At 40.1% G+C, this 25,266-nt stretch overlaps 1 protein-coding gene across 1 annotated transcript in view; it reads left to right on the top strand.

Moving 5' to 3' along the window:
- ADAMTS6 (ADAM metallopeptidase with thrombospondin type 1 motif 6) overlaps nucleotides 1-25,266 on the top strand; it is a 448,695-nt gene that overhangs the window by 67,770 nt on the left and 355,659 nt on the right. The window contains exons 4-7 of the mRNA XM_082243714.1: nucleotides 14,196-14,364; nucleotides 17,007-17,221; nucleotides 22,302-22,385; nucleotides 25,026-25,171. Coding sequence (XP_082099840.1) covers nucleotides 14,196-14,364; nucleotides 17,007-17,221; nucleotides 22,302-22,385; nucleotides 25,026-25,171 — 614 coding nt within the window. The remainder of the gene's footprint in view (nucleotides 1-14,195; nucleotides 14,365-17,006; nucleotides 17,222-22,301; nucleotides 22,386-25,025; nucleotides 25,172-25,266) is intronic.

Raw genomic sequence — 25,266 nt, forward strand, 5'->3', positions numbered from 1 at the left:
TAATCTGTGTTTATAACTTAATATAAAATTGGATGAATTACATGATGTTCAGAAAGTGGTTTAGATATAGAAAAATCTTGGTGTTTATTAATAATTATTTTTTTATTTCTTTGAACCTGACAAAATCAAAACACCAAAGTGAACCAAAAATGTGTATGTGAGCACACACAAAAAAAGTGCACTAGAGTGTGCCATATGGTCCCCCTTCCCTGACCCCCTGGGACAAAAGACTCCTAATGGAACAAAAGCACACTAAGGTCCCCCTATCCAAAATCCCTCTCCTCATGAGAAGCCAAAGCTGACCAATGCATACTAGGTTAGGGGCTTTTCCAAATAGAGACCCCCCTAAGCCGGGGGGGGGGGGGGCGGACCTTAAGGCCATACATCCTCCCCATAGACTTCAAGGTAAGCCATCCAGTAAGTGAAAGAAAACACACTTACAAATTGTAGGTGACACACACGTGGAGAGAAAAAAATAAACAATAATCGAAGAAGGTGTTCCTGCATACACAATGGACTAGACATAGTGGCATGTTAAAGAAATTTCATTTCCAGTGCTCACAGGAGGTGAGGGTATATCTACAACAAGAAAAGACAGCTTCTTATTGTTGTATGTGTCTCTGTTGCAGATATTCCCTCAATCCTCTTTCGTGAAACTATTGTCACGAGGACAGAAAGGTGACAGAGAGCCACAGATATCAGTAAACGCTTGAAAGGCATTCTAACTTTTCCCCACTTTATGCGAAACCAAGTAAAACATTTTGGTGAGTCAGTGGATGTTCAAGGTACAAATAGTCTAGAGAAGTTTAAAGTGTGTATCAAGCAGTGTTCCTCAGTCTTTCTCTTGACTGCTGAGAAGCATATGCTCATTTATGACCAACTAATAAACCAATACCTTGCCCCCCAAAAAGACACAGGAGCTGATTAGATTGAAATAGGGAAAGGCCACAGCTTTATTGAACTTTGCAAAAGTAACAACTTTCCAAATGTACCAAAAAACAATGCCAGTCAGTTATACTGTGAGCAGTTATACACAGCACCCTTTACAAACATGGAAAATCTTGGGGAAACCCTTATGTAATTGCTTCTTACCATCAATGGTAAAGCCTGAGCCTGGGGCGATAAACACTATTGCTGTATTGCTGTGAAATTAACTTCATGACAGAGGTTCCTCCATCACATCTGAGTCCCCCCATCACATTAGAGAACCCCATCATGGCGGAGCCCCTCACATCTCGCTAGAGTTCCACCCATCAAGTCAGCAGCATCATACCATCATAGAGTCCTCTCTTCACATCAGAAGCCCCCCCTCCCCTCTTCCTATCAGAAGTCCCCCTACACATCAGAGTCCCTCCAAAACTTTAAGAACCACTCTATACTTCTTAGTCTTCTCATCCCATAAGAGACCTACTTTACTCCAACAGCATGGCAGAAGGCAGCAGACAGACGGTCTGGATGAAGGTGCACTCTGTCCTTTCCTAAATTCTTGGGACAGCTGTACATGCTGCCTGCCCTGGATCAGCACTATGCCTTTCCATGGTGTTGGAAGGACACCATGTGTCCAGGCACTAGAGTTTCATTGATTGTTATGGTGTCGGTGGCCAGCACACACCATGATGCTGATCTAGGGCAAGCTGCGTTCCATGTTTGTGGCACCCCAGGATGTCAAACACCTCAGCTGGGAAATGCTGGTCTAGAGAACCATTCTTACATTTACTGTAAAGGAGATACAGTGTGCTCAGTAAAGGACTTGGGACACCTTCTCTGACTGTCATGGTCTACCAACTTCCCTAGAGATATCAGCTAATAAAATAACAGATAATGTTCTCTTTTACAATTTGCTGGTCGAGTTATGCTAATCTCATTCTTTCATGTTCTAGCAATTTGGTTTTATTTTTTCCTTAAGGTTTACAAGCAGGAAAAGCACACAACTATGTGAGATAACTGTAAATACTAAGGGCTCAGTTAGAGAATTGCTGTGCTTTGAACTTAAAATCTGTCTGTTAGCAAATATACAAAATAAATATTCATTCTTATAGAAGTTGAATTTTTTTTTTTGCTTTTAAAATAATTACAAATATGGATCAGCTGCCATTGCTAAGTTCATCTTGTAAACGTATCTGTCAAGCTGACCTGCTAGTATTAATGCATTTGCCCTCCTACTCCTTCTTATTGTAATTATACTGTCTCCCTTTATATCATAAAGCGATGCGTAAACTGTTGACGCTACAAAAATCCTGTATAATAATATTAATAATTTGGACCTAAACCACTCAGTAGATATGTATTCATTAATCATTAAAGTAGAATTAAAGACAAAACTTTTTTTAAATTTTGGATAGAGTAAGGGCGGGTTATAACCCCTGTCAGTTTTTTTTATTGCTATTCCATTAGGGGGATTTCTCTTCACTTCCTTTCCCATAGCCCTAACAGGAAGTAAGAGGAAATTCCTCCAAAGTAAGGGTATCCCTGGTTGTCACCAGGGTTTCAAGAACTAATGTCCAATATTTCTATTACTGTTCTGTGGACAACCCAAAATTTGGGTTTTTCTTTCACAATCATTTTTAGTGAAATCAGTAAAAGTGACAAATATTGAGAGGGAATCTCCCTACTGGGGGTACAGACATCAATAAAAACCTGACAGGTGTTCTAATCCCTCTCCACTCTTTCCAAAACTAAAAAGTTTTGCCTTCAGTTATAGTTTGCCTTTAGATATACATATACTGCGGCTGTCAGCCCCGCGCAGGCAAAGTGACGTATGGGTAATAGGGGGCACACTCCTGCTCGTTCACGGACACCCCCACGTGTGTGCCTGGTCACTCGCGATTGTCCGTTACAGAGGGAGAAATTTAAACAAAGCCGCCTGTCCTTCTCCCCTGTGTAAGTGCAGAGATCATACGGTCCTGCTATGCAGGATCGTATATCTCTGTAGTTACACAACAAGCCACATCCCATAACAGTTAGAAGCACGCCCCTAGGGACGCACTTAACCCCTCCTTCTCCAATAAAGTTAACCCCTTCCCTGCCAGTGTCATTTTTACAGTAACAGTGCATATGTATAGCACTGATTACTGTAGTAATGTCACTGGTACCCCCAAAAGTGTCAAAAATGTCAGTCAAGGGTCCGATCTGTCCGCCGCAATGTCGCAGTCCCGCAAAAAAAATCGCAGATCGCCACCATTACTCGTTAAAAAAAAAACAACAAAAATGACAAAATCTTTCCCTTAGTAAACGTAATAACTTTTGCGCAAACCAATCAAAATACGCTTATTGTGATTTTTTTTACCAAACATATGTAGCAGAAAACAAATTGGCCAAAAATGTTAAAAAATTTTGATTTTTTACATTGTTTTTAGGGAATTTCATATAAAAAAAATTGAAAAATATTGTTATTTTTGCTAAATTGTTGCTCTTTTTTTGTTTATAGCGCATGATCAAAACATCGCACAGGTGATCAAATACCACCAAAAAAAAGCTCTGTTTGTGGGAAAAAAGGACGTCAAATTTGTTTAGGTACAGCGTCGCACGACCACGCAATTGTCCGTTAAAGTCACGCAGTGCCGAATCGCAAAATAGGGCCTGGTCAGGAAGGGGGTAAAATCTCCCGGGGCTTAAGTGGTTAAAGCCAGGGCTGTAGAAGCTAAATCGTTGCTAAATTTGATTATGTGATAATATTCTAATATTTTAGATCTCATTAGAAAAACTACCACCTCTGTACCACATCCAAAATTCTATATATTTTCAAAATTCTATATAGTTCAAACATTAAAAAATATATATGTATGGAATTTACTGGTACAAATGAGAGAACTCTCCAATTTAAAAAAATATAAACATTTTTAACACATCATTAAAAAAATAAATAGATCAATGAGATCCTAAAACTTAATGAACCCTTATCTGTGCCATCATCTTCTTATGACTGATATCTAAATAGTAAGTAGAATCCAAATTTAGTACATAGAGCATACAACATACAGATAACACATAACTTATCATAATGGATCCTCTAAGTCAACGCATTTCTTGTAAATCTTCAGGACCAGCCAAGGATCATTTCATTACTGTTAAATATTGGGCAATGATAGATCATTACTGGATACGTCCTATAGTGTTTTTGCGATATTCCCAGAATTCTCAGTCACAGGACTTTTATTTATAACTTCTTCTAATTATTGTCCATTGGACTTCTGGTTGTAGTGAGTGAATGTTATCCCACAGTTCTCTCTGTCTATAGAGCTGCTTGAAGGATAAGATGTTGGACAAGAAACTGGTACTTACTAAATAGAGAAGTGCTAGATTCCCTATGAGGGTGTCTCAGATTGTTAAGGTTAACATGGCACACTGTGTACCCTAATCCTTTCAGACAGCGGCACCTTTTGGAGTAAGCCGCTACCTATTCTTTTAACTAGTAGCGATACTAAAAGTGGCCAGTGCTAAAAGTACATTGTAGCCTGCTTAATGAAGGGGGTTCTGCATTAGAATTGCGTAATGATGCATTGTTAATCCTATTTAGGACATATTTCTGCTTCCCTTCTCTTTAACCACTTTACCACCGGAGGATTTTCCTGCTTTACGTCTAGGCCACTTTTTGCAACTTGGCACTGCGTGACTTTAACTGACAATTGCGCGGTCATGCAACGCCATACCCAAACAAAATTTACGTCCTTTTTTTTCCCACAAACAGAGCTTTCTTTTGGTGGTATTTGATAACCTCTGCGCTTTTCATTTTTTGCGATATTAACCACTTTACCCCCAGCCCTATTTCGGACACTTTTTGTTCACAAGTTAAAACCAGTATTTTTTCCTAGAAAACTACTTAGAACCCCCAAACATTATATATATTTTTTTAGCAAAGACTCTGGAGAATAAAATGTCGGTCATTGCAAATTTTTTTGTCACGCGGTATTTGCGCAGCGGTCTTTAAAACGCAATTTTTTTGGAAAAAATTTGAAAAATCACATTTCACTGCATTTATAAAATACTAAACAGTAAAGTTAGCCCATTTTTTTTGTATATTGTGAAAGATGATGTCACGCCGAGTAAATAGATACCAAACATGTTACGGTTTAAAATTGCGCCCCCCCCGTGGGATGGCGACAAACTACGGTCAATAGAGATCTCAATCTGCGACGCTTTAAATTTATTTAACGGTTACCAGTTTAGAGTTAGAGTGTAGCTCTTTTTTTTAAATTATTGCCCACGCTCTGGCGATCGTGGCGATACCTCACATGTGTGGTTTGAACAGCGATTTCATTTGCGGCTCGACTTGCGTATACGTTTTTTTTTGTGCGCGAGCTAACGGTGACGGGGGCGGCTAAATTTTTTTTTTTTTTTCCTATTTATTTTTTCTTTTTTTTTAACTTTATTACAGGTTTTTAAAAAAAAAAAAAATCTGATCACTTTTATTGCTGTCACAAGCAATGTAAACATCCCTTGTGACACCAATATGTAGTGACAGGTACACTTTATGGAGGGATCGAGGGTCTAAAAGACCCTAGACCCCTCCACTACACTTCCCTGTATGCAAAACGCCGAAAACGGCATTTTTGCATACAGCCGTTTTTCAAATCTGGAGCCCCGAGCAAAGCCGCGGAAGGCGGCGGGAGGGGGGGGGGGACGTCCCCTCCCGCCCCCCGGGTAACGATCGAGCGGCTCCCGAGCCGCATCGATTGTTACCGACGGAAAGCCGACCGTCGGCTTCAAACAACGGTACCGGGATGATGCCTCTAGCTAGAGGCATCATCCCGGTATAACCACTCTACGTGGCTGGTCGTTAAGTGGTTAATAAAAAAAAGAGCAAAAAAATTTTGCAAAAAAAATTGACATTTGCTACTTTGACAGCTAGAAAATATCCAATATATTCAATTTTTGTCATATATTTAGGCCAAAATGTATTTAGCTACATGTCTTTGACAAAAAAATCCTCAATGAGCGTATTTTTAACCGCTTTAAGACCGGAAGATTTTACCCCATTCCTGACCAGGCCATATTTGGCGATTCAGCACTGCATTATTTTAACGGACAATTGCGCGGTCATGTGATGCTGTACCCAAATTAAATGTATGTCCTTTTTTCCCCACAAATAAAGCTTTCTTTTGGTGGTATTTGATCACCTGTGCGATTTTTTTTTTTTTTTTTTTTTTTTAATTTTTGAAAAAAAAGAGCGACAATTTTGAAAAAAAACAAAACAATATTTTTTACATTCTGATATATAACATTCCCCCCAAAAATTTAAAAATCAACATTTTTTAACATTTTAGGCAAATTTATTTTCTACTACATATTTTTGGTAAAAAAAAAAATCATAATAAGCGTATTTTGATTGGTTTGCGCAAATGTTATTGCGTTTACTAACTACGGGAAAGATTTGTCATTTTTTTTTTTTTTTTTTTGCGGGACTGCAACATTGCGGCGGACAGATCGGACCCCTAACTGACATTTTTTACACTTGGGGTACACTTGGGGGTACCAGTGACATTACTACAGTAATCAGTGCTATAAATATGCACTGTTACCGTAATAATGACACTGGCAGGGAAGGGGTTAACTTTATTGGTGATCAAGGGGTTAAATGTATGCCTCATGCTTACTGACGTGTGTGGGGGGAGGGGATTGTATGACACAGATCGCAGGTTCAGCTATGCTGAATTCTGTAATCTGTCACTGTCTGTCACATTGGAGATCCGCCCACTTTGTTTACACAAGCGGGCGGATTTCCTCACTCGATCCCCGACGGAAAAAAAAAGGTGAACTAACACTCTACACGATCTCCACCTCCCAGTTCCTACTGTACTTATCTCTGTGGGTGATGAGCTGTTAATGCCCACACAGCAGGTGCAGTGATCCAGGGATTTAAAATCCCCCACTGCCCCCCCTCCCCCCCCCCTCATTTTGAGACTATAGAAGTCAGCCCATTCACATCCAAGCACCAACATGCTTATGTCATTTTTTCTGCCTTGCAAAATTGATTTTTCTACAAAAACAAAGTGAAATCAAGTTAGTTTGGGTAGTAGATGCTAACTTTAACTATTCTTAAAAACATTCCCTCCCCCATCCTGCTACCTAACCTGCATACCCTGTATTAACAAAAAAAAAACCAATCTGTAAACGTACCTTTTTTTAATCTGGTCCGGTCCCATGATTTAGCAGCTCTGGCTCCCCTGTTTAAGGCCCCTTTCACAGGGTGTGGATCCATCCAAACGGAATCCGCCTGCTCAGCGGGGGATCTCTCCACTGATCCCCATTCGGCAGGCGGATGACAGGTCCTGTTCGCTCTCCTATGCAAGACAAGGACAGGGCCCGCTCTCCTCTATGGGGCGGTTGGATGGAAACATGCAGTTCGTTTCCATCAGATTGTCATCTGATCCGACCCGCTGGATGGATGGCGAACGTTTTGCCGTGCGCCTGTTTTCAGTGGATCTTGTCGGATCGTATGCGTGGCTGGTCTGCTAACATCCGCCTTCCAGAGACGATAATGGGAGGTCCGATCGGGTCCGCCTGAAAAATGGACTGGTAGACCTGATTAGTCCGATCGTCAGAAAGGGGCCTAAGGGAGCACTCAACAATGGCTGTGAATTAACGGAGCTGGGACATCACTTCCATAGCCTACCTGTTGAGGTTGCTCCCTCCTCTCCCCTGTAGTAGCCACTCTCTGACACAGGGGAGCTGGAGCTGTTGGATCCTTTGACCAAACCGGAGTAAAAATAAAAATACTGTACAGATCTTTTTTTTATTAAAGGGTTGCAAGATAGTTAAGGGGAGGGGCAGGGAGTTTTTTTACGAATAGTTGAAGACACATGAGACATGTAGTAAAAATTTTGGAAAAAAAGTCAAGAGTCAAAGTTAAAGATTTAACTAATACTTTTCCGATATGTATCCTATTATTTTGTAGGCTACATCGGAATCATATTAAATTCAGTTTATTTAAATACTGGAAACAAGACTTTCTTGACACTGTCAGTGGCAGTTACATTACTTTTCCAGGATAAGTCACTTGTACCTAGAGATGCCATTACTAGTAAGAAAAGCATCCCATCTAAATGTACATTTACTTTAATTGTTCACCAACATACGACTATAATTAATTAGATTACAAAATATTTTTCCCACTCTGAGGTTAAAAGAAAGCTATAGGGAATTCAGGCAAACCTCAAAATACAAAGATGAACTACTAATACGAAGGCTGTTTTACCTGCCAAAGAATTTGTATTTCTGTCTATTCAGTTCTGAGAGTTAAACAACTCTGCAACACAGATATAGCCCTGTCCAACAGAGGAGAGGACATGATATTTCACTCTTGCAGTTTCATTTTCACTTATAGGTTCCTTTCCCTGTGGGTGCTGGCTTTGTCTAAAGAGTTTGTCCCGTCTCTATGTGATCAGACAGAAGAGAAAAGATCCTTATTGCCACACAACAAACAGACCTAACAGTCATGCAAGGTGAAGAAGCCTTAGTCTAGCTCCATCCTGGCCATTCCTCCAACGCATTTCACCCAACCTCGGGGCTTAGTCATAGAGGTCCATAACTAAGCCCTGGGGTGGGGGCATGGCCAGGACAGAGTTATGCTGACCACTGTTTGTTTGGAGTCCGGCAATTAGGATTTTTTCCTCTTGTCTGTTTTGCAACCAGGCCACACTATATATCGTTTTCTGTCTGAATCCTCATTAGGGAGATGTCCCCTTTTGTCCAATCTTTCTAGGTTTGAGAGTTTTTTCCCAACAATATTTGAATTCCTCCCATTGACCAGAACAATTGCCCACATTGACATACATGATTTTCGATACTCACTCACTTAATAAATTTTAATATAATTTTTTAAAGTTGAACTCAGGCATATACTGTATAAAATGCAAATCATTTTTCTGAATTTCTTACCTAGAGATACTGCCAGTAACAGCACTTCCTGTTGCAGACTGACCACGCCAAGCAACTGTTTTGTGATGGGCTGCCCATCTGAGACACCTGAAAAGCAGTCTAACAGACAACTGAAGGAGTGCACACACTGCTAAAAAATGGGAGGTAGTGGTTTAGTGTTGTCCGCCTGCAACAGAAAGTGCTGTGAGTGAAGATTCAGAAGAAGAAAAGTGTGTGGCACTGGATCTCCTAAAGCTGTAGGTGTTTTTAGTCATTGTGGAGGAAACCATTATCCTCCAAGGAGTGGTGGCTTAAGGTCGACTCTTTGCTCAGCTAGGGTTTGGGTAGGCAAGAAGGAAAGCTGAATAAATAAAACCTAGATTTTATGAAGACTCTTGTATCATATAAAGCAAAAACGTTTCAGGAGTGCAAAGGACCCCCCTTCAACAGAAACATAGAAACATGTAAGCTTAACGGCAAAAAAAGTTGGCCATTGATTCTGCCCAGTTTCTTTTTTAATTTATACATTTGTTTGTAACTTTTGTCTGAGTATAGATCTTCCTTGGTTCCAAGCATGTTTGAATCCACTTACTGTTGACTGGTCCACTACCTCTGCTGGGAGTCTATTCCAAGCATCAACTACTCTTTCAGAAACAATACTTTCCAGGATCGTCTTGAACTTTCCTCCAGTTAGTTTGAGGTCATGTCTCTGTGTTTTTGATCTTGGTTTCATATTGAAAATACTGCTCTCTGTAACCTCTCTCACCCCCTTGATATATCTAAAGGTTTCAATCACATCTCCTCTTCCCCTTCTTTCATCCAGACTGCACATATTTAAGTGGTAATAAACCTTCATTTTTTTTCTTAGAGCAGAGCTCCACCCAAAAGGGAAAGCTCAGCTTGTTTGCCTCCTCCCCATTCTGCAATCTGCTTCCACTTCTGGCTTACTTCGCCCCAGCAAACTCATCCAGCAGTTCAGCCCCCTTCCTCCTTCCCCCACCTCTGGGCAATTTTTTGGCAAAGCTTAATTGAGAAAGCTGAAGTTAGAAGCTGGTTGAATACCATGCAGAGCTACACTAGGCTTTGCACTCTCAAATTTTAGTAAATCAACCCCACTGTGTACAGTTCTGGAGATCCCACTCTTTGGCGGGTGTCTCCTCGGAAAGCTGCTTTCCATGGGGGCGCCCAAGCATGCATGCTCCCGAGCCCTAATGCTGCGTCCATTGACACAGACAGCGGGACTTGGCTCCGTCCCCTGCTCCCATGTCACAGCATTTGATTGACAGCAGCGGGAGCCAATGGCTTTCTCTACTATAAATCTGCTCAGTGAGCGAGACAGCGGTGGGAGCCGTTGCACTTGAACACATTGCTGGATTGGATAAGGCTCAGGTAAGAAAAAGGGGGCGGGGGCAGGGGGGAAGCTGCAGCACAGAAGGTTTTTTTACCTTAATGCATAGAATGCATTAGATAAAAAAAAAAAAATCCCTTAAGGCTTTAGAATCACTTTAAGTTCCTGAAGTCTCCCCTGATATGTTTTAACCCTCAGACCTGTAATCATTTTTGTTACCCATCACTGGACTCATTCTATCTTATCAATATCTTTTTGTAAGTCAGAATTAGACACAGTGGGGTTGATTTACTAAAACTGGACAGTGTGAAAATCTGGTGCAGCTGTGCATGGTAGCTAATCAGCTTCTAACTTTAGATTGTTCAATCAAGCTTTGACAAAAAAAAAATGGAAGCTGATTGGTTTCTGTACACAACTGGACCAGGTTTTGCGTTCTCCAGCTTTAGTAAATCCCTATCACCATTTTAAATGGGAAAAAAATAGGTGTTTTCATATAGAGATACCTATTCATAAAGTGGACTTTAAGGGCACAACATGAGATACATATACATACAAAAATACTTTCAATAAACAAAATTTTTCAGAACAATTATTATAAAACATGAAATATTAAAAGGGGTGGGCCCTAAAACTAGAGCCTAACCCAATCCAAAGGAGGAAAAAGAGGGAGGAATATCCTCCCTATCACAATCCTATAGGTATGTACCCTATGCTTTTACAGACAAGAGAAATATAATAATACAAATAGTGAATACGTCAATACAAGTGCCCTTATCCGACGGATGATCGACTCATTTCACAGGTAGCTTCTTCAGGACCATAGGATTGTACAGGTACAAACAAAGTTCTCTTAAAGTAAATAAATACATATTAGATACTATACAGGTTGTTTGACATAATTTGTCATCCACATATGGGAATGGTGAATATATATGACTCACATTTCTGCGGCACTCTTCTAATCCTTAGTGAGCAACAGTCTGGGGGGGGGGGGGGGTGGCTGACACAGGGGGTCAAGTTGGCCAGCAAGAGATAAGAATATGGGAGCAGATGATATAAATCAGAATAGGAATTTTGTCTGGAAATAAAGCCTAAAGGCACCACATCCCAAATTTTGGAAAATAGAAACGTATCTCGACCAACCATTAATTATGGGGGAAGAGAAAATTGGGTTGGGGACTTTTAAAGTGGCAGAAAAACCAAAAGGAAATTTGTTTATATAAAAATACAAATTTTATTGTTACATTTAAAATACCACAAAAAGAAGAAAGACCTATATTGCACATATATTGTTAAAATTTGTATGCTGCATGTACACTCAGTTCGGAAGTAAAATACTGATATCACGGAGTAGCAATCCCGACATGTTTCATCAGAAAGGTTTCTTCAGGGGATTCTTTCTAAGCTACTTCAATGATGAAACCAAAAAGAAAATTTGCTTTCAAAACAATATCAAATATTAAGCAGATTAGGACACGGATACGAAGGCGCGCACATAGGGTTAATTGGTCAACTAATTAAGGCTCAAGCAGCTCCTAGGAAAACATTCCTCCAGAAATGCAGAGACCGAAATGTCTAAACTTTTGGATCAGAAGAGTTGGGCATAAATATAGATTCTCTTTATTCCCAAAATGTTTAGGCAAAACTTAGAGTAGAGTAGATAGATCTATCTTTAAGATTCAAAACAAGACTGCAGCAAGGATGTCTGTGTCCGGCGCCCTGTATAGCCCTTGTGACACGTCAGGGTTATTTAGCTCAATGGTAGTGTCAAAACAGTGAGTTTACTCCTTGCCAGATATAGTTTTCAGGGCTTTCCTACCCACTTTTATTTTAACAAACATCATGAATTCATATACGTAAATCTTCACACGTAGGGGGCTCTCACCATCACTGCAAAACATAACATTCGTCCTCCTGGCTCTCTTGTGGCAGCTTTCCTGCTCCAAGTACCTCTTCAGGGTCCCTCCTGGACTTAAGTACCTTTATAGTCCTCCTGACCAAACAAACACAACACAGTATTTATGCACAGATACTGCCCCTTAGCTCTTCATCTTCCATACAGCTTCCTAGCTTGTTCCATATGGACTCTCTTTACAGCTTCCTTGTTGCTTCCGTTCCACAAGGACTTCCTCTCAGGCTTGTGCCTTCCTCTGTCCCAACCTGAACACCACTGATGCCCGACAGCATCTCACATGGCTCCCTTCACCTGAATCATTAGTGGGCCCGTTTCTCACAAAACTTGGTGTAAACCACCATTTTAGACAGTAGCACGGGGTCACTATGCTACACCCTGTATAGTGACCCTGCCGCTGGTGAATTATTGGCAGTTCCAGGGTCACTATTGAGACATGTGAGTGGTATTTTTTTTTAATTATATTTTATTGAAAGATATGTAACAGATACAACCAACAAACTAGGGGATGGTGCCCCCCGTAAAAATGAGAACTAACAAGTTGACAATAATAGAGTACAATATCCAATGTATCACAGCACTGCAATCAAGCTACATAGGAGACAAGGAAAATAAGAGCATCACGTAGACTTAAGAGTATAGAGATCCCAATCATCCCAAACAGTATTGAATTTAGTAATCTCATCATGAACAGTAGCCGTTAAGAATTCCATTCTCCGAATCTCCGAAAGCAAACGCAAGAAGAGAGGCCTATCAGGGGGCATTTGCTGAAGCCAACAGAGCGGAATAGCCCTTCTAGCGGCTAAAAGAAAATAAGAAATCAGCCGGTTAGTAGGTTTGGAGATACCGGAGAACGGGAGTCCCAACAAGTAATGCACAGGATCCAACGGCAAATCCAATCCTGTAACAGTTAGTATCAATGACATGACCATATTCCAAAAATGTTGTAAATCAGAGCATTGCCAGAAGATATGGTATAACATGCCCAGCTGCACCCCACACTGCCAACACCTGGCGGAGCAAGACGGATCCATTTTATGCAGGCGAACTGGGGTTCTATACCAGAATAATAGGATTTTCAAAGCAGTCTCTCTCTGCACCACGCACCTAGAGGACTTAAAAGCAGAAGTCCAAATTTTGCTCCACATTTGTAAAGTTATAGGTGATTGCTATAGCACTGACCATTTGTGCATATAAGGGTGATAGTCTTCAGACATCGACAGGGCATCATGAAGGATATTGTAAATGGAGGACATCAGATGTCTCTGATGAGGGCCGTGAGCACTTAAATATTAAAAGGCAGTGGGTTTCTCCAGGGTCAGAGATGCCAACATCGATCTGAAGCAATGGCGTATTTGTAAGTAAAAATAAAAAGAGTCTTTAGGAAGGGCCTCTGGCGTGTCCCAGAAGATTGCAGGGTGGGAGGGGCAGAGGAGAACTTCCGCCCGAGCCACCTAGGAGGCCCGAGCGGAAGTGGGAGCAGGTATCTGTCAACTCTAGGTACCCCCCCCCCCTCAAAAAAATGACATGCCAAATGTGGCATGTCAGGGGGTCAGGAGTCAGGACCGCTTAGAGCAGAAGTTCCACTTTTGAGCTTTAAATATTGATAATAATTTTTTGTTTTTCTTGTCCTTTCTTACTAAAATAGCTCAAAGTCACTATTGAGATATGACCCTTTCTATACATTTTGGGAACAACTAGTGCCTCATACTGCAATGACTTCACAGAATGTAAAAGATTATTTTCCGAGTGTATAGATGAGATAGACTTTGCAGAAGCTCCTGGAGGCCTTCGTCATGTTCCTGGCTGTTTAGTCCAGCTGCTGAGCTCTGCAATGAAATGTGAAGCTGTACATTTTCTGTGCAATCGTTAGGAAGGTGGATAAAATGTCCATTTCAGAGCAGACTGCTTACTTCACTCACTGCAGGTTGATTAATGCATTTCTTCTGTAAAGATATATAAAAAAAAGTGGAAATATTCACATTTAAGTTACATTTCCCAGACGTCATCAGGTTTAATGCAAATAGCTCAAGTCTCCCCAGCTTGTCTAAATCCCTTTCCTATTCTTTTCCATCCAAGCATGGCGTAATCGCTACTGAAGATGAAGAATATTTTATTGAACCTTTAGACAACATAACAGAAAACTCCAATCACTTTAGCTTGGAAAGGGGCCACCCTCATGTCATTTACAGAAAGTCTGCCATCCATCAGAGACATTCAAGTAGCAAAGGACACTGCGGTGTGAAAGGTAAGAGAAGTGTGATGGAACAAACATCTTCTTGACTAATAAAGTATAAGACTATATTTACACCATTACATTTTGCTTGTGGTGAAGATGCAGTGTGAACCGTTTTGCATGGGTTACTATTCATCCCCACGAAAGGTGTATCTTGCTGATAAAAGTAGTAAAGATTAGTGATGAGTAAATGAAGAGTTTGAATTTGATTGAAACTTTGGTAAAATTTGGACAAAATTGTACCATTTTGAGTCAATGGGGAAGGTCAAATTAAAGTGGTTGGTGGTTAGGGGTAGAGTAGGCTTTAGGCTTTATATGGTTCCTAAGGGTTACAGATGTTCCTCTTAAAGTGGACTTTCACGCTCTCAATCAACATTGACTGTTTTATACTGTCCTTTTACTGTTAGCATTATTAAATAGGAAATTATATCGTATTTACTTATTTTAAACTTTTTTTTTTTTTTTTACATTTCTTCAGAGACTTCCTGGTTTCCATGCCTAGGCAAATGCTGTCATTCCAGGAGTGTTCAGGAGGGAGAAGGTTTTTCTCAGCTAAGCACACCCTCTTGTCTGCATGCCTGAGCTAAGGGCAGATGGATTCCAGGAAGTAAATGCTACATGAATCATCTGCCCTTACTCAAGATGGCCACTGTCAAAAATGCGAAGGGGTGTTTTTCAAAGTGATTTCTTAGCTAAATAAATTGAGACATGGATGGATAGGAGAATTTGCTTTCAAATTGAAAATTAATTAAATAGCATTTTTGGGTTGTAGTGCTCAGATGCAGTGTAGTTCCACTTTAAGTATCTTGGAACTGTTCATGTAGACCATGATTAGCCTCAATATTGTCTGAAAATAAAATGAGAGAGTTAAAAGAGAAATCAAAGATATAAAGCGATCGTACACAAATAGCATTTAAATACACAAAAAGGAAAAACAAAAAAAAAACACAACTACCAGAACACATAGGACCTATTTACACTGTTGCACTGCAGAAACGTGGTAAATGCTAGCCTTGCCGCAATGCACTTGCTGTATGTGCAGTATGGTGCGTTGCCAGTGCCAGTGGAGTGAAACGCTCACTGCAATGCACCACAATGCAAAATACCATGCATTGCTAGAAAAGGGTCATGTGCATTTTTTGTTCCATTGAAGTTGCTGGCAGCCCTTTCATAATGTACGTGTTGCTTTAACACAATTCATGTTAATGCATGCCAACACACTGCAAAGGATCTCAAAATTTGGAATTAAATCTACATGATGAACTAAACTATCTTAGCTGCACAAAAAATCCCACGCCCTCTTAAAAGAACAAACAAAAACTGGCCATAGATGATTTTTTTGCACAAATGAAATGGATGGTGGGACATTGCTCTCTGACATTGGGACTTGGCACTGTCAGAATACACTAATCAGGGGTTGCAGAGGTGTTAGTGGAGCCTATGATTTGCTGATCTACTCATTAAAGCATGCATTGACATTTTGTATTTCTATTCATTTTCAATAGCTTACCAATGCAGTAGGGCAGCACATTATAGTGCATTGCATTGTAGAAAACATTTTATAAGCTTTACCATGTTATTTTGTTATGTTGAAATCTGCAGCTTTAATTGTTATCATACATAATATTCCTGCCATGAGGGCTATTATTCAGGTACATCCTGTATAGGGGGACAACAGTCTCTCCCAATTGATCTCCCCTGTTGTCACACTGTTACATGATCTCCCAATAAATACTACAAGCGGCACTTCGCATAGTCTACTTTTGTTACGATCAGTAAAGCCTCCCTGAGGCTCACTTGAGCTCAAAAATGCCTGTTCATCTGTTTGATGTTTTTTTTCTCTGCCTGTAAACACCGATCCATGTTAGCCTATGGGTCCGTGCACACATAGGCGTTTACAGGAGTTTAGAGGCAGGGGCGTTTAGGGGCAGAAAACAAAAGCTCTCTTGTACATTCAAGAAAGGAGCGTTTTGGCAGAAATCAAAATGCCAAAACGCGCCTAAACATGGATAAACATACATAAACTCACCTAAGCGCTAGGCAGACAAAAATATTCTGGCCAGTAAAATAAATAAATACTCCTAAACACGTCTAAGCGCGTTTGCAAAAACGCAGCTTAGGTGTGTTCTTGAAACTGCTTTTCTCCTGCCAAGAGAAAAACATTTATAAAAGCCCCAGTATGCTTGAAGCCTTAGAAATGATGAACAGCAGACTCTGGATTGCATGTATGTACAGGAAGTTGTTGCAGGAGGCTGCAGAAGATCAGCAGCACAAAGATTATTTTTATTATTATTTTATAGGATTTATATACACTGCAACAAAGGATGATTTAAAGGAGTTGTGAAATCAGAAGGCTTTTTATCTTAATGCATTCTATGCAATAAGATGATAAACCTTCTGTGTGTAGCAGCAACCTCCCCAGCACCCTCTAATACCTACCTGAGCCCCATCTCTGTCCAGCGATGTCCACGAGTCCCTCAGCCGTCTGGGACTCTCCCTCCTGATTGGCTGAGACAAAGTCGTGGCGCCATTGGCTCCCATGGTTGTCAATCAAAGTCAGTTAGCCAATCAGGAGAGAGAGGGGGCAGGGCTGAACATTAGCTCTGTGTCTGAATGGATTATAGTTTGTCATTTTATATTTGATTTTCCCTTAGATGTCACTGGAAACCTTAAACCCTGGTGGTTAAACCATACATTTACTACCCCTACGGTGCCATCGGATAATGACACGGAAAATGGTCCTCGCCGGCAGAGGAGATCAGTTAGTATTGAACGGTTCGTGGAGACACTTGTGGTGGCTGACAAAATGATGGTGGGATACCATGGACGAAAGGATATTGAACACTACATATTAAGCGTAATGAATATTGTAAGTTTGACCCCTTTATCTATCACTGGCCCATTGCTAGAGCCCAAGACTGTACTAACATTTTTGTGATAGCCTGATAGAAAATGTATCTGGTAGGTGTTACATGGCTGAATGATGCTTATCGTGACACATGTATGGGAACCGAGATTACACTCAACACATAGGGGTTGATTTACTAAAACTGGAGAGTGCGAAGTTTCAAAGTTTATTTGAACACGCTGGAGCTAGAAGCTGCTTGGCTACCATGTACAGGTACACCAAATTCTAAATGCTCCAGATTTAGTAAATCTCCCTTGTATGCGTGTCATACTGTAAAATCAACTTTTCTGTTTAAAACTGAAGCCAGAATGTAAGGCAATGTTTCCTAACCAGCAGTAATTGAAATCCAGATGTACTTCTTACAGGTTCCCTAGGTGCTTAATTATATTTAAAGAATAAGTACCCTTCATGCATAAGGGTACTTGAAATAAAGTGATACATGCAAGTAGGTTCATGGAATAAATTTGCTTTTATACCACCATACATAATTTAATAGTTAAAATAAAAAGTTGGAAAACGCTATTTTCGATGAGTTGACATCTGCCAACAATTTTACTAGCTCTTATAAGGAGAAACATTGTTTAATCAAGTTGAGAACACTTGTTTAACAGTTATGTATCCCATGTTAAAAAGGTTACAAAGTGCAGATAGCAGTGACTGTATGCAAAATGTTCTGTCAGCCAATTATGTGTAATTTGTTCAAGCTTTTCCCAGCTAAAACCTAAAGTGACTGAAAGTAAGCACCACAATGGGTCTTAAAGGTTTTTCTAGCATATTGAAAGACCTCTGCAATGTTCCCAATGGCCTTTCCAAACTCAGTCCTCTTTAGTTTTGTATTGCATCTAAAAGCTGACTTTCTAAAAAGTTGGCAATTGCATAAAAGTTTAGGGGGCTCCTGGAGCACAGTGCAGCTGTACCTTAGGAAATACTGTCAATTTTTCATTCAAAGCAGAGTGGCAGTGTCTCTTAAAAACCTTTCCAATGCTTCTAGTGGAGATGGGAGTCCAAAATATGTTTAAGCTTTATGTTGGATGGTGTTAGAACTTACAAAGAGGTAATTACATCACCCCCTTCCATCACATGACAGTGTTCAGACAAGGCAATTGGACAGAAGAAGAGGCCCATGTTGCCCCATACCCAAAACCACCAGTTATTTCACAAGGGGGGGGGGGGGTGAAGGTGAGTATAACTGAAAATGTGCCCTGAATACCCAAGCATTGTACATTTTTGAGCCATCTGAAATCTCAGTGCCCCCCTGAACAGAAGGAAAATGTGCCCTGAATACCCAAGCATTGTACATTTTTGAGCCATCTGAAATCTCAGTGCCCCCCTGAACAGAAGAATTTGCTTAGGTGTGGCATTTACATGGATGGGTATATTCTCTGAGGTAGCCCCCAAAAGATCTTATGCAGACTTTCTGAAAGTCAGTACTTGCTTATGTTTAGAAAGCCCCCCCCCCCCCCACCACTCCTGTATGGCAGTGCTTAGGGTTCAGATAGCTGCATTGTGGAATGAGTAAACAACATTTATTTCCTTCTTCCATGGGAATGCTTATGGTGTCTACTGTGTAGGGGAATTGCGGTTTATATTTTTTTCTTTTATACCAGTTTGCTCCAAGGTGGCTACTTTGTATATATTTGTATATAATTGGACTGAATGGTTAACACATTTAAAATGATTATTTCCAACTTTGTTTACGTTACACAGAAATGACTTGTTCTTAGGTTTTGTGCTTAGATGCCAGGAGGGGACACTAAACAGGCATTCTTAAAATGAACCCATGAGAAAAATCAAACATTTTTCTTTTAACAAGCAGTAAATGAGCTTTAAAACAAGCCCTCACTGACTGATCTAGCTGCCGGCAGTCTGGAGCAATGTATCTTCAAATTGCCCTAGAGAAAAATGGAAATTTTCCAAGTTGGCTCTCTCAGCATTCTACTCCAGTGCACTTGCCTTGAGTTTACACTTGTAAAAATTTGAAGGCTGGAAAGCTGCTCATTCATTGCTGGGAGGTGCAGCAAAATGACCTGAGGCAGCATAGAGAAGGGCTTCAGTGTTTCTGTAGTAAACTTGAGTATACATTGCTCCACAGTGGCTGCAGCTCCAGATGTTAGTGACATCTTATTTTAAACTTGATTGTTACTTGTAAATATATCATTGTCTGTGGTATGGCCACAGTTGCATTTTAATCCCCTCCCAAGATCCATGGTGCAGACTTACAGTAACAATGCCTGCTGAGTCTTTGTCACTGGGGTGATGCATTTTGCTGTTAATGGTCCCCTGAAATGTTCAATCCCCAATTCAGATGGATTTGAAAATTTAAACAGAAGCACTTGTGTACAGTGACTCTGACTATAATATATTCTCAATTGAAGAATAAGGAGCTGAAATAAAGTGAAAACATACACCTCTGTAAATGCAGAGTAATTATTATAATTGTTTCTTTTTGATGTAATTCAAAAGAGGAGTTGGAGCTTTTCCAGTTAAGTAGCTGACATTATCTATGAGCGCACTTTGTGGCTTGTAACATCTAGTGTCTCCTGGATCCGCTCAGCAAGAGCTAGTTGTGCACAGCACACTGACTCCTCTGTTCACATTTACAAGTGTCGATTACCGCTTGCTTTTCTTTTATCATTATGAATGCTTTATTCATTGTACTGCTGTAGCGGCTGGGGAGACACTGATGTCATCCTGTAATTTATAGTGCTGACTAGAATTACCTCCACATGCTACCTCATGTAGGTGTTCCTTTTTATTACTGTGCAATCAGAGCAAGCAACGAGCAGTCTACACCAGCTAAGTGTGATCTGTCAGATGACGAAGGGAAATTAGATCATGAAGAAATTAGTTCCTTCTGGGTTATAAACCAGCCATACACTAGATTAAGGAATTGTGTTTATTTCCCCTAAGATACTTTAGACAGATATTTTTATGTACAGTGATCACTGTATATTTTGTGTTTTCTTTATTGTGTAATGTGTTTTCAAAAAATAGGGTGGGCAAAATATTTTACAGTTCAAGAGACATATCAAGTTTAGGAACAGAAACTCTTTAATAAACCCCAAGAACAAAAATGTAATGCAGGATTTCAGTCCTTAGATATGGTGGTTACAATTTTTTAGGCTTTTTACTTATTTTAACCTGATCCTGCCAATAACACACTTCCTCTTCTAGGGTGACAACACTTAAAGTGGTTGTAAAAGTATGTTTTTTTTACCATCATGCATTCTATGCATGAAGGTAAAAAACCTTCTGTGGGCAGCAGCCACCCTGCCTCCCCTAATATTTACCCGAGCCCCCTCTCGATCCAGCGATGTCCACGAGAGCCTTGCCTCTCCAAGGATTTGCACTCCTGATTGGTTATTGGCAGCAGCAGGACCCATTGGTTCCCACTGCTGTCAATCAGAGCCAGTGAGCTAATCAGGAGATGGAGGGGGTGGGGCTAAACCTTGGCTCCATGTGAATATAGACACACAGGGCAGCCACTCTGCTTGGGTGCCTCCATAGCAAGCTGCTTGCTGTGGGGGCATCTGACAGGAGGGAGAAACCAGAAGCACTGGCCTAGAAGAGGAGGAAAAGGGCCACTCTGTGCAAAACCATTGCACAGAGCAGGTAAGTATAACATGTTTACATTTTTGATGAATTTTGGCAAAAATTAAATCTTTGGGTGGCCCTGATGGTGCCACCCGGCTTAGCAAACCTCAATTGGATGATCGGAGAGACCGTGTGGAAATTTGTTTGCCGAACCGTGACTGCTGCCAATCAGCTGTAGTCACTGTTTGGTTGTTCTGACAGCTGCGGGTTGCCAGCTGTCGGAAAATGGAATAGCCGGCAGTGGAAGAGATTTGGACATCCACATCTGCATAGCATTTATGAATCAGTCATTCCAATCTGGAAAAATGGTTGGGTATAAACTGTAAGATTATCAGTGTCAAAATAAAATACAACTGAAAAACTACTAACCAAGGGCTCCTATAACATTACATATAATAGTGGAGTTGTTGTTTAGTAGTTGATAACTTGACTAGCGATTTTTCACTTGAACTTTTTTTTGCCTCCAAGATATGGTAGGGCTTCTATATGCCATTATACAGTTGATTTAGGTTGCAGAAGTCAAGGCTTGTACATTATATAAGATTTTAGGTGCAATGACTACATAGCTCCTGGGGCAGGTGTAACCCTTGTGTAAAACAGAGATATCTAGTAGTTGAACATTAAAGTACAGCACTCATTTTCAAAAAGGTGTATTAATTAACATCACCAGTACTTTTTAGGCAAGTGGTGGTACTTGCAAGTACCTGTCCTGGTTGTCAAATCTATTTCTTTATGCTTGGACAGGATCCTCAAGGCCCAAGGTAGATGCAGGATTTCAATTTATGTCCAAGTCAAGGCTTTTGTGAAATGCCAGAATCTGTAATGGTCATGAAGGATCTGGCACTGGAAATATGAGTCAAAGTTTATTAGGAGGGGCAGAGTTGGATAAGGCCATTCTTACAATTTAGGCCAAGAGCCCAGTGTCCTCCTGAGACACAAAGCAAACAATTTACTTCTTACTTGCCTGCCCTTTACCAATATTATTAGCCTCTGCAGTTGGTGGACACGACCTGTTTACATCAATGTACTGTAGGTACAGTTAATTCTATTAAATTGTTTGAAGTTCATGCAAATCATTTTCTTTGATTCCTAGTTTGAAACAAAATTACAGCTTTACATCAACATGCATGGTACCATTTCAGAGGTAACACTCTGATGTTATCACAATAAATTGAATAACTTCATCACTTAGGCTTATAAGTAGCCGTTTTGAATCATTCTTGGCTAAATGTAAGCTTCCATTAATCCACTAATAATTGCATGGATTACTGAAGCATAATAGTTTTAACTATTTTTAATGAGATCTGCTTTGAGTGAAAGCACAAGGACCATGGAAGACATGTTCTTATTTAAAAGCTTAATTGGTTTCTTTTACAGTGCATACACCATGGCTTATGGTGTCATTGTCTGTCTGACTTTGTGTCTTTTCTTCTTTTCTGGAGGTCAGGTTGCCAAACTTTATCGTGATTCCAGCCTAGGAAACGTTGTGAATATCATAGTGACCAGACTGATAGTCCTCACGGAAGATCAGGTAAGGTTCTACATTTCTTTCCTTCTCATTAATGCTGTATTGATGCCGTTAGATCAGGGTTTCTAAATGTCGTGCCATATATAGTTTTGTATGCAAAATGCTCCTAAATGAATAGCAGCATGTATTTTACAAGCTAGGATGATCAGTTTAGCATGGGATTCCATAGGAATCACTCAGGATTGAACAAATCCCAGGAGTAGCTAGCCAATGTACATAAAAACAATACAGCTGGAGCCTTTTTATGTTAATGGAACCATATATTTATGCTTGGATCCTAAATTCAACATATTTTTTTCCATTGAGCTCCTATGTCCTGACAAAGAGAGATTGTCTTCAAAACTACAACTTGTAGCGATTTGTGGAAGTGTTTTCCCTTTCCTTCCCAACCCACCTAATTGCTGCCACCATTGTCTTCCAAGCAGACCACTTCTGTGTCTTGCATGTCCAGATTATCATGTGGTGCAAAGATATATAAAAAAAAATATATAAAACAAAATATTTCAATTTACAGACTAGCTCTTTCTTTGAATCTCGACTCTGTGGTATTTGTGTTGATTTACAAAAATCTAAGTTTCACTGAGGTTTTGTAAAATTACCAAACCAAACCATAGCAAAAGGAGCTGAACAATTTATGTAATAATCAGTTAATTTAGAAAAATTACCATTTCCAGAAACGGGGGATTGGTCATGTTGGGGGAAGATGGATAATGTTCTCGCTCCTCAGAAGAGCCATTTGACGAGAATTATATTTTGAATATAATTTCCTGATTGGAAATCATGTTATAGCAATAACATTTTTTACAAAGCACTTTCAAAGAACATACAATATAACACTAGTCCTCGAAAGATATTAGAATCTGATATCTCTTCATGATCATGCATACATTCTTACAATACAGTTAGTTTAGGAGGAAACAAAATATATCTAAACTCAAAAATAAAAATAAAATACATTGCAGCTTATTGGTTCTTGGATGCCGTGGCTGTATTAGTTTTCTTTTAAAGGTATTTTTTTCCCTTTATTTTCACCTGGTGATCCTGTGAGTAACACACTTCCTGTTTTAGAATGGCTTCACTCACTCCTCCTCTGTATCTGTAGAGGACGCCATTTTTATCACTGGGCTGATCAACTGATTTGGAATTCTAAACCCTCTTCCATTACATAGGGAGGCGTCCTTTTGTATTTCACAAAAGACAACTGGGAAAACGTATAAAATTGTTTGGTATATCAGTTTAGTGCACAGGAACTTACAAGGACACTAGAATTCTGTCAAGATAAACCGCTATTTTCTGTACTTGCAGAAAATGTTCTTAAAAAATGTTCTACAAAACCAAAACAAATGCAGCCACTAAATATAATACTTGGTATGCGGCAATATATTACATTTTTGTTTTTGGGTTTAGAAATCTATTAAACCAATCTTTGCCTTAAAATTAACTATGTAAAACAAATATTTATGAAAAGCAGACATGCTAAGGTGTCCTTATGTGTTTTTCTAACTCATCTTGAGCATTTTAGGAACCCATCAACCCAAGGCATTATATTATGTAAATACAGACTTTATAGAGTAAAGTCGAGGGCTCTCCTTATTCATCATCTGGCTGTTTTCTACAGCGGGCCCTGTAACCAATACGAACCCATGGTAATTATATGATCCATTTAGGCAGCTAGCAAGTGTAGTCCTGTGCCTGCTGCTATGAGTGCTGGCTGGGAAGGAGCCGGCCCATGCTCCAGATAATGACAGATAAGAGCAGAAGATCCCAGGACCTGCACATCAGAACAAGCCTTGCTGTGTGTATACAAGTGACAGTGTCAACCTGGACTCCCTTTAGGCCTTGCCCTCCAACTGGAGCTTGCTCATGGGGGGTAAGCTCTGGTGGGCAGAGTGAAACACATTGGGGGGTGGTCCTGTGGGGGTCTGGGCTGAGACTGCCACTTGTCTACACTTCAGGTCTTGTTCTGATGTGCTACTCCTGGGATCTTCTGCTCCGTAACCAATAGTTAGGCTTGGAAAGAGACAAGTCAGCCCTTAACTTTGGTTTTAGAGTTGGTGTTTGTATGTTAGGGAATCCCAGTTTATGACAATATAAACCTTCTTTAGGCTATGTTCACATAGGTACTGAAAGTAGAAGAGCAGTTGGTACTCATTCTTTCAGGTTCTGTACTCCCTTTCAGAATCAGTGGTTTAAAATGCGCTTGAAAAATTTTAAAAATGCACACCAAGTATGACTGTAGCCTTAAATAATATATTCATACTTGTCTAAATTGTGGTGGCATATTTGAATACAGTTGAAAATGTTGCACTTCGAATGTCACTGCTTATTTATACTACATGTCTAGTTGTGACGATCTCAGCAGTGGTGCTGTGGACCTACTGACGTGTTAAATGCCTCTTAGCTGATAATGTGAAATTGCTATATTGACATAATCACTATTACATTTGGAACACACAATCTGCCTGTTCAGTAATACGCTGGCTGAACTCCGGGTCAGATTTTATAGAGATAAATATTGGCAAGGAGAGATTATTCCTAGAAACCACTGCTTCTAATTATAGTCCCATTTTAGTCTTCAAAAGGCTTAACAACTGACCTTAGTAATTTGCTTGGAACATTCCTGGTATGCGTGTTGTATTGCAGCCAAACTTGGAGATAAACCACCATGCGGACAAGTCCCTCGACAGCTTCTGTAAATGGCAGAAATCTATTCTCTCACACCAGAGTGATGGCAACACTATTCCAGAAAATGGTATTGCTCACCACGACAACGCTGTGCTCATCACCAGGTAGGAAGTGTTTCTTCTTTTGTTTATTTGTCTGCTATGTGATATTTCCTCAGTGTTTCTCTCTTACAAGGGGAAAACGGATTATATGTGAACTA

This window comes from Pelophylax lessonae (assembly GCF_965119305.1).
Source record: "Pelophylax lessonae genome assembly, chromosome: 1".
Classification (NCBI taxonomy): domain Eukaryota; kingdom Metazoa; phylum Chordata; class Amphibia; order Anura; family Ranidae; genus Pelophylax; species Pelophylax lessonae.